The sequence below is a fragment of the Lepidochelys olivacea genome (genome assembly GCF_965140295.1).
Source record: "Lepidochelys olivacea isolate rLepOli2 genome assembly, chromosome: 3".
Classification (NCBI taxonomy): domain Eukaryota; kingdom Metazoa; phylum Chordata; order Testudines; family Cheloniidae; genus Lepidochelys; species Lepidochelys olivacea.
In genome coordinates, this window is record NC_140413.1 from 185,374,837 (window position 1) to 185,389,067 (window position 14,231).

Consider the following 14,231-nt stretch of genomic DNA (forward strand, 5'->3'; position numbering starts at 1 on the left):
GAGCATAAGCTTTCGTGAGCTACAGCTCACTTCCTCAGATGCATATCGTGGAAACTGCAGCAGGCTTTATATATACACAGAGAATATGAAACAATACCTATTCCCACCCCACTGTCCTGCTGGTAATAGCTTATCTAAAGTGATCATCAGGTGGGCCATTTCCAGCACAAATCCAGGTTTTCTCACCCTCCACCCCCCCACACAAATTCACTCTCCTGCTGGTGATAGCCCATCCTAGTGAAAAAGTTTTTCCTAATATCCAACCTAAACCTCCCCACTGCAACTTGAGACCATTACTCCCTGTTCTGTCCTCTTCCACCACTGAGAATAGTCTAGAACCATCCTCTCTGGAACCACCTCTCAGGTAGTTGAAAGCAGCTATCAAATCCCCCCTCATTTTTCTCTTCCGCAGACTAAACAATCCCAGTTCCCTCAGCTTCTCCTCATAAGTCATGTGTTCCAGACCCCTAATCATTTTTGTTGCCCTTCGCTGGACTCTTTCCAATTTATCCACATCCTTCTTGTAGTGTGGGGCCCAAAACTGGACACAGTACTCCAGATGAGGCCTCACCAATGTCGAATAGAGGGGGACGATCACGTCCCTCGATCTGCTCGCTATGCCCCTACTTATACATCCCAAAATGCCATTGGCCTTCTTGGCAACAAGGGCACACTGCTGACTCATATCCAGCTTCTCATCCACTGTCACCCCTAGGTCTTTTTCCGCAGAACTGCTGCCTAGCCATTCGGTCCCTAGTCTGTAGCTATGCATTGGGTTCTTCCGTCCTAAGTGTAGGACCCTGCACTTATCCTTATTGAACCTCATCAGATTTCTTTTGGCCCAATCCTTCAATTTGTCTAGGTCCCTCTGTATCCTATCCCTGCCGTCCAGCGTATCTACCACTCCTCCCAGTTTAGTATCATCCGCAAATTTGCTGAGAATGCAATCCACACCATCCTCCAGATCATTTATGAAGATATTGAACAAAACCGGTCCCAGGACCAACCCCTGGGGCACTCCACTTGACACCAGCTGCCAACTAGACATGGAGCCATTGATCACTACCCGTTGAGCCCGACAATCTAGCCAACTTTCTACCCACCTTATAGTGCATTCATCCAGCCCATACTTCTTTAACTTGCTGACAAGAATACTGTGGGAGACCGTGTCAAAAGCTTCAAAGATAAGTTCAAGTAGCCTCTGTCTTGGCCACACAGATTGTAAAGATGTTCTAGTGTTGGGTCTAGTCCAAGTATGTTCCCTAGTGCAGGGTTGTCCATTAGAGCTGGTTGAAAAATGGGGAAACAATTTTGGGAAAACTTCAAAGTTGTGTCCATTTTGCAGGATTCAGAATGGAAAATTTTTCATTATTTCAGCATATTTCACAGTTATTTTTAATTCAAATGATTTTCCTTGTTTCTTCCTTGTTTTTTCCTTTTCATACTGAGTGGAATAAAATGAATGATGACATCCAGTTTTTTTCATTTTTTCTTTTGCTACTTTGTAACTTTTCAAAACTCCAATTTTTTTGAAAAGTTAGAGTGACAAAATGAAAGATAAAAATGTGAAGTGAAAACCCTAGTCAGTCATTCATTCTAATGAATTCAATGGCAAAAAATTAATAGGGGGGAAACAAAACAAATATTCGAAGTTTAGGAATCTTTGGTTTTGATTTGAAAAAAATGAAAAAAAAATTATTATTTTTTTTTTTTTGGAGAAGTTTTTCTGTTTGGAAAAGAGGCCTTTTTGTCAAAAAGAAAGTTTTGAATGAATAGCTTTGGCTAGCCCTACTCTATTGTCATGAAAATTATTAGTACTTAACAAGACTTGTGGAGAAAGAGACTGAATTCAGGGTGAAGCTGAGAACCAAGGGCTTATGGCTGATCCTCCTTTCACTGATAAAATAATGATGTGCCTACTTTCCAAATTTTTCGCTAAGGTGGTCCCCAAATACCTCTTTAACCAGTCCAATAATTGTCTAGACCTTTTCCCTAGACTTTACAGTTTATGCGGGAAAACTAAGGTACATATTGATCTATTACCTGGACAAGTTTCTATAAGTATCCACAGTTGATTGTGATATTTGCTGGTCTTGTGGTTGGTGTACAAGACTAGCAGTCAGAGTAGTGGCCTAATTTTTTTTTCTTTCGGGGTGTTAAACACCTCTTTGACTTACATTGGAATTGTACCTATGCAGTCTTATGGCTTACCTTTTGTAACTGCTTTTGAGATGTCTGATAAGAGCTGCCATTATTAGAAGTAGTAATAAAATAATGTTATACTCTCATAGATCAATATATGTTTTTAACTTTTTCTTTCTTTTTAATAACCGAACAATAGCAATTTGTTTTGTGAGATTATATTGATTTTTTTTCTTATTACATAATATACTTAATGTAAGAAATACAAAGACATCTTGTACAAATAATCTGAGGCAGAGAAATGGTCTGTATTTATAATTTTCAGAAATCTGCTCTTGTGGTCACAGGATAAAACTGATGATTAAAAATGGCATATGCTTCAAGAGGTGTGCTTCAGAGCATAAATGATATTCTGTTGAAACAAGTGTATATGTGGTAATCTTCATAGGATAATCTAAATTGGAGTCAACAGTTTTATTATAATGCACCTTATTCTTGTTGTCTGATCCTAATAATTAATACTTATTGATAACTACTTAACTTGAAATAGAGGCTCTCACAGAATATCTCTAGTCAATGTATTATAGACACCAGTTTTGCATCTCTTGTTAAATCTGAGTTGCGTTTTGCACTTAAAGCAGGAATTCATCCTCTGTTTAAGCTCTTTTGGGTAGAGACTGTCTCTTATTTTTTGTGTGTATAACACTTAGCACAATGGATTCCTAGTTTCACTGGTGTCTAGGCACTAATGTAATACAAATATAATAAATACTACTACAATGTTGTGTGGATGAAGAATAAGGTGTATCCCCCCCGCAAAAGTTCAGCATTTATACTCTTTGATTATAGAATTAGTTTGTGAAAATTTACAAGTAAATAAGTTAAAGCTAATATGAACTCAAATTTTAAATGAGTTCTTAAAAATAAATAAATAAAATTAGTATTGTAATGCTTATTTTTGGTCCCAAATTTCAGTAATGGAATAACTCAGACATTTCAAACTTCCCATATAGTTAAAATTCATTGAAATCACATGCCTAGGTTATATTTGAAGAAATTAGGTTGTAATACTGTTAAATTACTGATTGTGCGTAATTTATTAGACATATAGACTATAGCGGTCAGCAGTTGAGGTCACTCTTAACTTTGACATCAGAATTAACTCAACCAATCGTTAACCTTCTTCTGTGGCTACTTTGGCTTGTTTCAATCCTATTGATTATAATGAGTCCATAGCAGGAGACACTTGACTTGTTTGAAGAGTTCTCATTAGTAGGTTACTATAGTCCCAATTGCATTGGCTCCTCAAAAGTTCCTAGGCCACAGATTTGCTTGGCCATCAGTGCTTGAAAGGTTCCATATGGCTCTGCTGACTTTGCTCCAGAGCACAGTCAGGCAGTATTACAAGTGGGGAGGCAGAGGGGAAGCTTAGTAAAGGTCACAGAAAGGGCCCTTAAAAACAGTGATGTTCGGACCCAGGGGATTGGGGTCCTTCCCTGCAACCTAGCTCTCCCCTTCATGTAGCGCCAGACTCCCTAACAAGGCCCCTTTCCCAAAGACCTACAGTTCCTCCAGGCCTACACAAATCTTGCTATTCCTCTTACCCGTATCCTCTCATTCAACTCTCCTCTTTCTAACTGTATTTAGATCTTAAATTGCTCTGATAAAAGTATAGTGTATGTACACGTGAATCTTACTTTGCACTTAAGATCTTTTTTTTGAAAGTTTTAACCCAAAAATCCAAGATGTCATTCCTTTGTATATCATAGCCACCTCTTTTTCCATACTTATATAATGTAGATTATTTGATCATATAGAAGGTTTTTAAAGTCTTCCATTGACTCTTATGAATCTCACTTTTGGAGATGTATATACATCTTCTAATTCTAGAGAAGTATTCTGAGACATGCTCTCTTCCTCCAGATAATCATGGTAGAGGAAAATAGTTACTTATAAAGAGAAGGAATATGTCCTTTCCTCTGTCTTCACGCTAGACACTTTTTTTTTAATAGTGTCATCCTAATATTTTAATTTTTATTTTGCTTAAACTTTTGTTTTTTCTTGCAGCAATGACAGCATCTTTTTATCCTAAGTGATTATTACTGGTTTACTTTAAGAACCAGAGTGGGATTATCCATGAAAATCTTCCCCCTCTCTCCAGCTGTAGGAAGATGAAACTGCTGAGTTGGGAGTTTTTCAGTTTTTTCTTTCTGTCTCCCTGATTCTTTTTTCTGTTTCTTATAGTAGTTTGGAAGTACTGCATTAATCAGTGACACAAATTCTGCAGTAGTTACAGCCTCATTCTTTAGAGAGCCACACCTAGTTTCATTTTATTTATGTATGTTGCCTGTGTGTCTACGTTTCTCACCATTCGTGGCATTTTATAGGTGAAACAATTAACATCATCTGGTGCTGGTGGAGGGATGCTCAGAAATTTCAAGTGACATAACAGTGATCCCAGATTACTTCCGACCTTTGCATATCCTGCAGAACAAAACTTTTTGAGACTGTAAAGTTCTAGGCTTAAGTGGGATTACAGCTTTTATTTATGAAGAACCAAGGGATCTACTCTATAGTTTGAGACATGGGCATTATTACAGGGCTGGTTGTTGAGTCCCCTTTGGCTACTCCATGGGTTAATTCTATTACCAGAAGATGGTGACAGATGAAGGGAGAAATTAAAATATTAAGGCTGCATCTACACTAATAAATTTTGTGGCTGTAATTCACCATTGGTGGTAACATAAACTGGATTCTAGGCTAGAGGAGGCTGGTAAAGCCTAAGTCTCGGAATCGGACCCTACTGGGATTCATAAATCCCCTGTTTAGCTGCCACCAAATCCTGTAGGCACCTAAAGTCATTTGATGCCTACATTTTTGCAGTAGAAGTTTTCTAGGCACTTATGTTTCTGCCTGTGTGCATGTGCACTGCAATCCCAGTGTGCAGGCCCAAGGCAGTGCATAAACTGGGGGAAGATAGGTGTTCCTCTTCCTAACTTGCTTTTGGGCCCTGATCAGGTAAGTGTACTCAGAGCTTGCCTAGCATATGGAGCATATGAAGATGAGCTTACACAAAACAGCCTGAGGAGTATGAGGAGGACTTCCCTCATAACTTTTAGTTCAGTGATTAGACCCCCAGTTCCATTTCCCCTTCAACTGAGGCAGAGAAGGCATTTAAACAGGGATTTTCCACTTCTCATGTGAGTGCCCTAGCCACTGGGCTATAGGATATTCTGATGTGGGTCTCCCTTAGTCTCTCCAGTCTGAAGCTGTTCAGTGTGGATAAATAATGAAAGAATCATTGGGCCAAAGAGAGAGCAAGCATCAGAATGACTCTCTAGCCTGGTTAGAGCACTCACCTGGGAGTAGAAAGCCAGGATCCAGTCCTCTGCTTCAATAACTTTTAAACATTATTTACCCACAGTGGAATATCTTCAGCAGAAGAGGTTGATGGAACCTTCTCTGCCCCCCACAACCAGCAGAATATCCCAAGAACTCTTGTCACTGGGCTAAATATTATGAGGGAGCTTCCCCCGCCTGGGCTTCTTGCAAAAACAGCATAGGCTACTCATGTCAAGAGAGAGTTTGCAGCTGAGAATCCCAGGCAGAGGGAGGTGTCTCCACTGCAGCCTGGACTGAGGCACCTATCTTTGTGAGAGGGGCAAGACTTAGCACACACTCCTCACCTTGGAATCTCCCATTGGCTAGTTTAGGTGGGGACCTGACCCAGTGTGCTGGATTTTGTGATCCTATTTTGATGCACAGTTCATTGTACAGGAAGCCTGAACGTCTCACTCGGTCTTTGTGAATTGCAGTGATATTCTAGACGCCTATAAGTTAGGTTTGGCAGTGCTCAACTTCATTCATGAATCTCGTCCTTAGTCTCTTTGCACATCAGTTCCCTATCTGTAAAATTAAGATATTAGCACTTCCTCACCTCACAGGGGTGTTGTGAAGATAAATATGGTGAAGATTGTGAGGTGCTCATATACTATGGTAATAAGTGCCATATAAGTAGCTAAGATGAGTAGTTTAATTATGGCTATGAAGTTTGCTGTTTTTGGGGGGGGGGGGGGTTAAATCCTGTTTTCTTACAGGGCTCAGTCCATCTCCTTCCAGCATCTCTGTGACCTGACAGTTTTTCACTAAGGCTTTTGGGTGAAAAGTGATGGTTTACATAATGGATAGAGAAATAATAATGGGGAGAGAACGTCAGAAGTATATATTTTTTTTGAGAATTTTCTTTCACGTTAGTTTGAAATAGCTTTGCTTACAAAAGTATGCATTACCCTCTCTATATTATGCACATATTTGACAATTTTTAATGTTTTTGAAATAATAATATTAAAATCTTGAACTGTGAAGGATGGCTTTTGTTTTGTATTATTTTTACTCTTAGATTAAGTGCATTGACCACAGACTATTTAGTATATCTTACACTTGAACAAAAAAATTGAGGTTTCCTCAGTAGATCTCTTCCTGCACAGCCTCCATCTCTCACTTTTATTCCATATTTCAAGTTCAAAATGGTTTAGAATGAGCGAGAACAGATATAATAAGGTGAGTCCAAAAATCCTTTCCTCAGTTAAGCAAAAAGTGTGTTTTCTGAGGAGGCCTATGTAAGAAATCCAGGTTTCTTTACTAATTAAGAAAGAAGCACCAAGTTTATATTTTGACTTCCACATGTATTTGTTCTTGTAGATTTGTTTAATGTGTGTGGTACAATGTCGTGAATAAATGATTTAATTACTGAAGTATTAAAACAATTCCTTTCTCATTGCATTAAGTGTATTCCTGTCAGAACATTTTCATGAGGTACTAGCATGAAATAAAACAGCAATAAAACAAAAGCCCTATAAATGAAATTTATCATACTATTGTTCTTGGTTTTATTAAGGGGTTGGAGGGAGCACACACTTATTACTATCATCTTCTTTGGGTCTTTAGCCAAATAAACAAAAAACAAAGCAACTTTTTTCCCTCTTTAGGTAATGCTATGCTGGTTTTCCCCTTCTGTAGTAAAGAGCTAGCACATTGAAATGCACCATACCTGAAATGCTTAGGGAACCCAGCCTTAAATTTTGTGGTAAATATGATGATAAAGTAGATGCCTTCTTGATAGCTTATGGTTAACTTACAACTTTTATATCTTTTACTGTAAAGGTAATGGTATGCAGAAGTAAAAAGCACTGAAACTTAAAAGTGAACTCTTCATTAGCACAGTGAATAATTTATTTGTCGATAAAGTTAAAGTAAACCCTAGAATAAAGGACACTTCATAAAATTATAGCATAAATATTATGTAAATACAAAGAAAGAAATGGGTTAATGTGTAGAAAACATTTGAAAATAAAAATATATAGAGTATACATGAAGATGAACTTGTGCATGCACGTCTAGCAAGTGGATTATTGTGGCATCTTTCTGGCTGCATGTGCTTAGAAAAGCAAGTCGTTGATGCTGGTAGATGTTTCTTTTGTACCAGGAAAATACTAATCAAAACTTCCTGCACACTTTTTTAATGAGTTTGTGGAAGCTGTATAATTCAAATTACTGAATTTCCTTTTGATAGATGATGATGTACCTGCAGATATGGTTGCAGAAGAATCAGGTCCTGGTGCACAAAATAGTCCATACCAACTTCGCAGAAAAACTCTTCTACCTAAAAGAACAGCTTGCCCTACAAAGAGCAGTATGGAGGTAATATTTTTTTTATAAAGTATATTTTGTTTTCAGGAATAGGTGGCTAACTCTAACACTTTTACAAGTGCCATAATGTCTTAACTAATTCTTATTTATATGGTTAAAGGGTGCCTCCACTTCAGCTACCGAGAACTTTGGTCATCGAGCTAAACGTGCTAGAGTATCTGGAAAATCCCAGGATTTATCAGGTAATATTTTTGGGGGAGGGGGAAGATTGGAGAAGAAATGTTTTGACTACAACAGGGATTCTCAAATTTCATTGCACTGCAACCCCCTTTGGACAACAAAAATTACTACACAGTCCCAGGAGGTGGGCCAAAGCCTGAGCCCCACCGCTGCAGGTGTGGAGGCTGAAGCCGAAGCCCAAGGGCTTCAGCCCCAGACAGGGAGCCTGTAACCTGAGCCCTGCCACCCAGGGTTGAAGCCCTCGGGCTCCACCTTTGGCCGCGGGTGGTGGGGCTTGGGCGTGGGCTTTGGCCCCAGGCCCAACCAAGTCTAACAGCAGCCATGGTGACCCCAATAATAAAACAGGTTCACGACCCACTTTGGGGTCCCCACCCATACTTTGAGAACCGCTGGACTACAGTGTTGCAAAGAACGTTTTTTTTTTTCCTCAGATAAATAAAAGAAAATGACGTGAGAGGAAAAAACAAGTTTCTGATTGTTTGAACTTAACTTTTGGAAGCTTATAGGTGTTCAGATTCGGCTTTTAAACGTGTAAAGGCACACTGGTTAAAAAGTATGTCTACACTAGAAAACCTTGCTGCCTGAGAACAGGTGCCTGTGGCGAGGGCTTGGCTTTATTGGTGGTGCTACCTAGTTGTTAGGTCATTAGTTCCCAGTTCTCCTCAATCACTGGCATCCCTCGCCAGCCATCAGTCCAACACTGTGGTGGTTCATCTTCCGCTAGGTTGTAACTTGGCCTTCTGGCCCACATCGCTATCTCCCCCTTCCAGACTAAAAAATCCAATAAAACATATAGAGTTCAACAACCCCACAACAGAAAGGATCTTCAGCTCACCTCCAGACCTCTGGATTGGTACACCCTTGATTTGAGACTTATAATGTCACTACCCTCTCCTTTCCTCCAAGTTTATGCCCCCTACCCAAAAAGGGTAGTTGTTAGGATATCCTGGACCTCCATCTCCACCAGGCACCAACCAAGGCCCTATGAGAGGCAGTGATAGCAAACACCCTGGAGTGCTTCGGGCTGCCTTCCTGTGCCACTTCTTAATACTTGCTTCCCCACAAAGCCTCAAAATCCTTCACTTAGAAATCCAACAGAAAATAACAAAAACAACTGAATCTTCAGTACATCTGGGCTCAGCTCGTAGCCGCCTTCTTTACAGCCTAGCCCCAGTTTCAAACTGGCCTAAGTTCCTGCGTTTCACTCCCACTACCTGTCTAACATTGCACTTTCTGTCTACCTACGGTTTCAGGCAGGCTGCAGTCCTTGATCAGCCTCCATCTCCAGTCAGGCTTCCCTCAGCCCAAGAGACAAAGCTTCCAGCTACCTTTCTCCTGGGTCTTTTCCCTGGCCCCTTCTCTAGGGGCTGGAGTAGCTGCCATTGTAGGCACGTTCCTTGCAGCCAGGACCTCTGCTGTACCCTTATTCAGGAGCCCCCAATATAAGTCTCTCCTCCTTTACTGTCATGCCCTGTCTCCCTCATGCTTGAGATGCCTAGCTCCCTTTTAAGCTCCTTTTCCAGCTGGAGCAGGCTCTGCAGGTACAGCAGAACCAAATCATCTGAGCCCAGAACTGCTCCTTAACCCCTTCTGTCCTAGTGTTGGGTTTATACACCTCATCACAGTGATAAATATGGCTCTCCATACTCCTCACTCAATTGATGTTAAATGGTGGTTCTGCTGGTGTAGAATAGGGTCAAGAATTCAACACCTTGTGTAAGAAACAGAATGTTGACAAAGACAGGAGAAGAATCAAATGCTGCCAAGTGGGTTTCCTTTCTTGCAGCTGGAGCGATATCCTTCCACACACCCACCATGGCCTCTCTCCCCATCTCTCATGGCTTCTCGAGATACTGGATTCTCTAACATCATTCTCTTTTGGTGGATCTTCCCTGCACTTCAGTGTGACCATATGCCCTGCTTTTCACACTGTTGGATCCACCCATCATGTCACAGCTTTTTGTGGTGCTCATTTTGCATTAAGAATTGGAGGGTGCCGTTTCTCCTTTGTGGGCAGTGCCTCAAAACAGAGGAACACAACAATGCTTGTGTATCTCTCTTACCCCATCCGTTTCCACTCTCCCATGCATGTAGTCTGTCATCTGTGTTCCTCTTCATTCTTTCTCAGCATCTTCCGTTTCCTATTACCCTTACCACCATCTTCTTACCTACTTGCTATCTCTCATTAACTTCCCCTTCTCCTGTTTTGTCAGCAAGATCTGACCATTTATCTCTGAGTCCTTCCACTTCTTATCAAAACTTGGTTCTTTTTCACTAACTCAGCATCTGTTGTTTTTCTCCCCTATGGTTCTCTTTATCCTTACTCTCCAAATCTGAAGCTCATGGAGTTGGCACTAGGCTGCTCCTCCACCCGTTCTGTAACTTCTAGCTCTTTTTGTTTTGTTTTTGTTTTGCGGGGGGAGGCCACTCTATTTGGTTCTTCTCTCTGAGTGAGTTTTATCTGCCGACCCCCAGTTCTGACTTCGATGTGTAGCTTTATAATAATAATTATTATTATTAATAAATCCTTCCTCCCCCATCTTCTACCCTTGAAGTTGTCTAGAACAACTTCCACAACTACCAGTGTGGTTCTACTTCTGCAATTTCTTTTAACTTTGTTTGATCTCTAACTTTATACCAATTCCTCTACTCTCTTTTGACTTGGCTTTTGTGTCTGTCTCTGTATGTCACTGTCTCTCACCAACTCTTATTTATTCTTCAACCTTGTTTGCTCTTCTGCACAGCTTTTATAATATTCATTACACCAACCTTTCTGACATCTCTACTGCTCCTAGACAGCTCCTTGTTCCATGCTGTAAGCTTTACTTCTGGTTACATTTTTTTCTGCTGATTTCCTCTGTTGTACTCTACACCATATCTATCCCTTTAATCCCCAAGCTTGATTCTGTCCCCCATTTTTTAACCACTGCTGATCACAGTGCTGTGCATCTTTGGAAAAAGCATTGAGATTATGCAGACAGCTCCGGCATGGAATTGCTTCACAGATGCTCACTGTAAGACTTGCAAACCATGGTTTATGGGCCCGCAGACTGTTATATAGCAGTATTCTTAGTAGACAAATACACGCCAGCTACAGATCAGACTTTCCAAACTGTGGCTAAAAAGGCCTGTCCCTGAACCCACTCAGTCTGCCAGCCCAGATGCTCTCATTCTCTTCCTTGTTCAATTTTTTGTTCCATATTCTAATTTTGTAGGAGTAGTAGCGGTGTGTGTGTCTGTGTGTGTAGTGGGTTTTTATTTTGTTTTAAAAGAGTAAAAATAATCGAAGATATTAGTGGAGGGGGCTAGTAAAGGTGTTTCTGGGTTGCCTTTGGTGGAGACAGTGCAGTGTCACTGAGGACCAGTTATCATAGGGAACCAAGAGATGGAGTGAGGCCTCAGGACCACTGGTGCAAATAGTGGTGGTGTGGGTAAAGGCATGGGGGAGAAGAGCGTAGGGAACCTTGAGAATGTATCTCCGAGGATAATCATTGTCATTACATGGATTTTCCAACTAGAGAGACAGCAAAAATATAGTACTGATCAATTATAAAGTCTTCAGCATTAATGGCAACCACATACAGTATCTGAAAAAAACACATAGCCCATGAACTGGTTCTTAATTTTAACATCTATCTCAGAGTTGTTACTCCTGTGAAAAAATGAGTTCACCATTTCAAAATTTTAACAGCTGTCTCTGTACAGTATCTAATTGTGTGTCAATCTTATTTTGACAATTTGAGTTAGTTTTCTAATCTCTATAACCCTCTCATTTAGTTGTCTTTATTTGGACAACACTATTTCCACTCTGTGAAAGAAAATATGTTATTAACATATGAAAACCTTGATGAAAAATGTAATGTTTATATTAACATTCCAAATGAATTCCTAATTGCTTTACTAAAATAAAAATTCAATGTATATGGAAACACCCACATAAAATAATTCAGTTTACAAAATGACAGTCTTGTATAGTGCTTGTTTGAAATACTCAAATGACATTTAATTTCCAAATAAAAATAGAAAGATTTCCTTTCACTATATTCTGACTTAACTTACTTACTTAACCTGGAACAATCTGCAGGCAGATACACACCACTTCTACCATGATCCATTGCTCTCTTCTGTCACTTGCTCCTCCTTGTCACCTTAAATCCGCTGCTTAAGTCATCTGACTTCCACTTCTCTCCTTGCTTGCCATGTCACCTTTTTCATCTTCCACTTTGATGTCATTAAATGTTTGTACCTCTCCCATGATGTACCCTCCTACCCCATTTTAACTGCTTTTGGAACATTAGATGACTGCCTTTGATCTTGCGCTTCCCGAGCCAACTCTTCCTGCTCAAAAGGCTCTGGAACTGGTGAAGATGCTAGAATATGCTACAGACTAGTGCATCACATAGTATTGGTTACTACTGATCCATTACTTGAATGTATATGTACTCAGATAAATATGCAGACTCAAAAAATAATTAACACAGTAACTTGCCTTTCTTTCTGTTCCAAAACTGTGTTTTCAGCCTCCTATTTTTGTTGACTTTTTTACAGTATAGTGATGGGTTTAGAAAATATGTTTGTCATATATCTGCATCTAATCCTCTTCTCCCTCCCACTTATTTTTAGTAATTTCCACTTGGGTCTATACTGATCTTTTGCTTTCCTCAGTTGTGTAGTCTCCAGCTTTTCCTTATAGCTGACAAAATGACTTCAATACAAGACATAGTGCTACACATCAGGATTGAGAGACCATTACACTTTTGAGCTATATATATATATATGAGGACTCTAAATTTTTTCAATCCCTCATCCCCCATTTTTGGTCATACTAATTCCTGTTCTCAGTCAACTGTTAAACTAACAATAAATACGAATCACCTCTGTACACATAATACACAAGTAGAGAGAGAGAGAGAACTTTAAAACACAGCAAAGACTTTACCATTAGTTAAGTCTTTATCATGTCTGCTGTGATCCAGTCAATTAGCCATACTTTTAAAATATTACAAATTTTATCATTTACTGTGTTAAAACAAAGAGAAGGAGAATGAAGAGTGGGAATGATAGAGTGGTTTTCTCCTCCAGTCCCCCACATTTTTCTCACTGTCCCTTATGGTCATACCATTTACTTGAAAAGCTGTCAATTTTATACATAATAATAAAAATACATACATTCTTTCCTTTGTAAATGAGAATAAGGGTGTGTCAGCGGTGGGCAGGGTGCGGGCAGAAGAAGATAGTGAGGAGTTAGTGAACTGGGTGGAGAGGTGTGAGAGGTATGAGAGTAAAGAATAGTGTGCGTGTTGCTCAACCCCCCACCCGTGACAGACAAACAGACTGTGATCATTCTCTCATAGTTGCCATGTTTGTGTGGCTCCATGTGACATTTTATATAAATTATTTAATGAGCTGATTTACCTATGTGCAAAAAGTTGCATATGACCATAAACGTTTTTGTATACACCCTTCCCTGAGCAGTGGTGAGGGTAAGACATGGAACTGCAAAAAAACTGGCAATTGGGTTGGAGGGTATCTAAGGGTTCAGTGGTAGTAGTGGGGAGTGCTTGTGTGTGATTGGGATTGCTAAACTAAATAGGTGGTTGCTAGGGTGTGTGGGATGCTTGGATCGGTGGGTCCTGGAGAGTGTTTGGGGGTAGTTGAGAAACTGGGTATTATTTTGGTGTCTGGGGTTGTTGGATTGTTGGAGGTAGGTTCATGAGTACTGTTTGAGTGTCTGGGTGGATGGATTGTGCCTGGGTGTGGGATGCTCTTAGAGTAGGTAGGGTGCTGGTATATCTGGGAGTGCTAAGGTAGGTGGGTGGATGCTGTCTGCTGCTGGGGTAGGGTCTCTTTGGGGGGCAGGGCTCTGAGTTCTCTTTAGGGTTCTGGCTGTTTGTTTAGGCTTTGGCAGGGAGCCTGGGGTCTCTCTGGGAGTCTGAGGTCTGGCTGGGATGCTGGGACTCTGGGGTCTGGTTCAGGGTCAGGGTGAGCTGAGGGCTAGTATTGAGCCCCCCTTATCTTTTGTATTCTCCAGTTACCTACCTGCTGCTGCCACCTCTCTGTCTGTCTTGCTGCTGCTCCTTTTCCACTTGAATCCTGCAGGAGCAGCAGCTAAAAGGCAGACAGACATGTGGCCTGTTTGCCTGAATCCAGGTTCCACAGGTGCCTGTAGTGGCCTCTGGTGGAATTGTAGATCCTGCCTG

At 40.5% G+C, this 14,231-nt stretch overlaps 1 protein-coding gene across 3 annotated transcripts in view; it reads left to right on the forward strand.

Moving 5' to 3' along the window:
• FBXO11 (F-box protein 11) overlaps positions 1-14,231 on the forward strand; it is a 197,800-nt gene that overhangs the window by 72,000 nt on the left and 111,569 nt on the right. For all 3 annotated transcript variants that reach the window (XM_084622927.1, XM_084622928.1, XM_084622929.1), the window contains exons 2-3: positions 7,715-7,842; positions 7,952-8,033. In XM_084622927.1, coding sequence (XP_084479053.1) covers positions 7,715-7,842; positions 7,952-8,033 — 210 coding nt within the window. The remainder of the gene's footprint in view (positions 1-7,714; positions 7,843-7,951; positions 8,034-14,231) is intronic.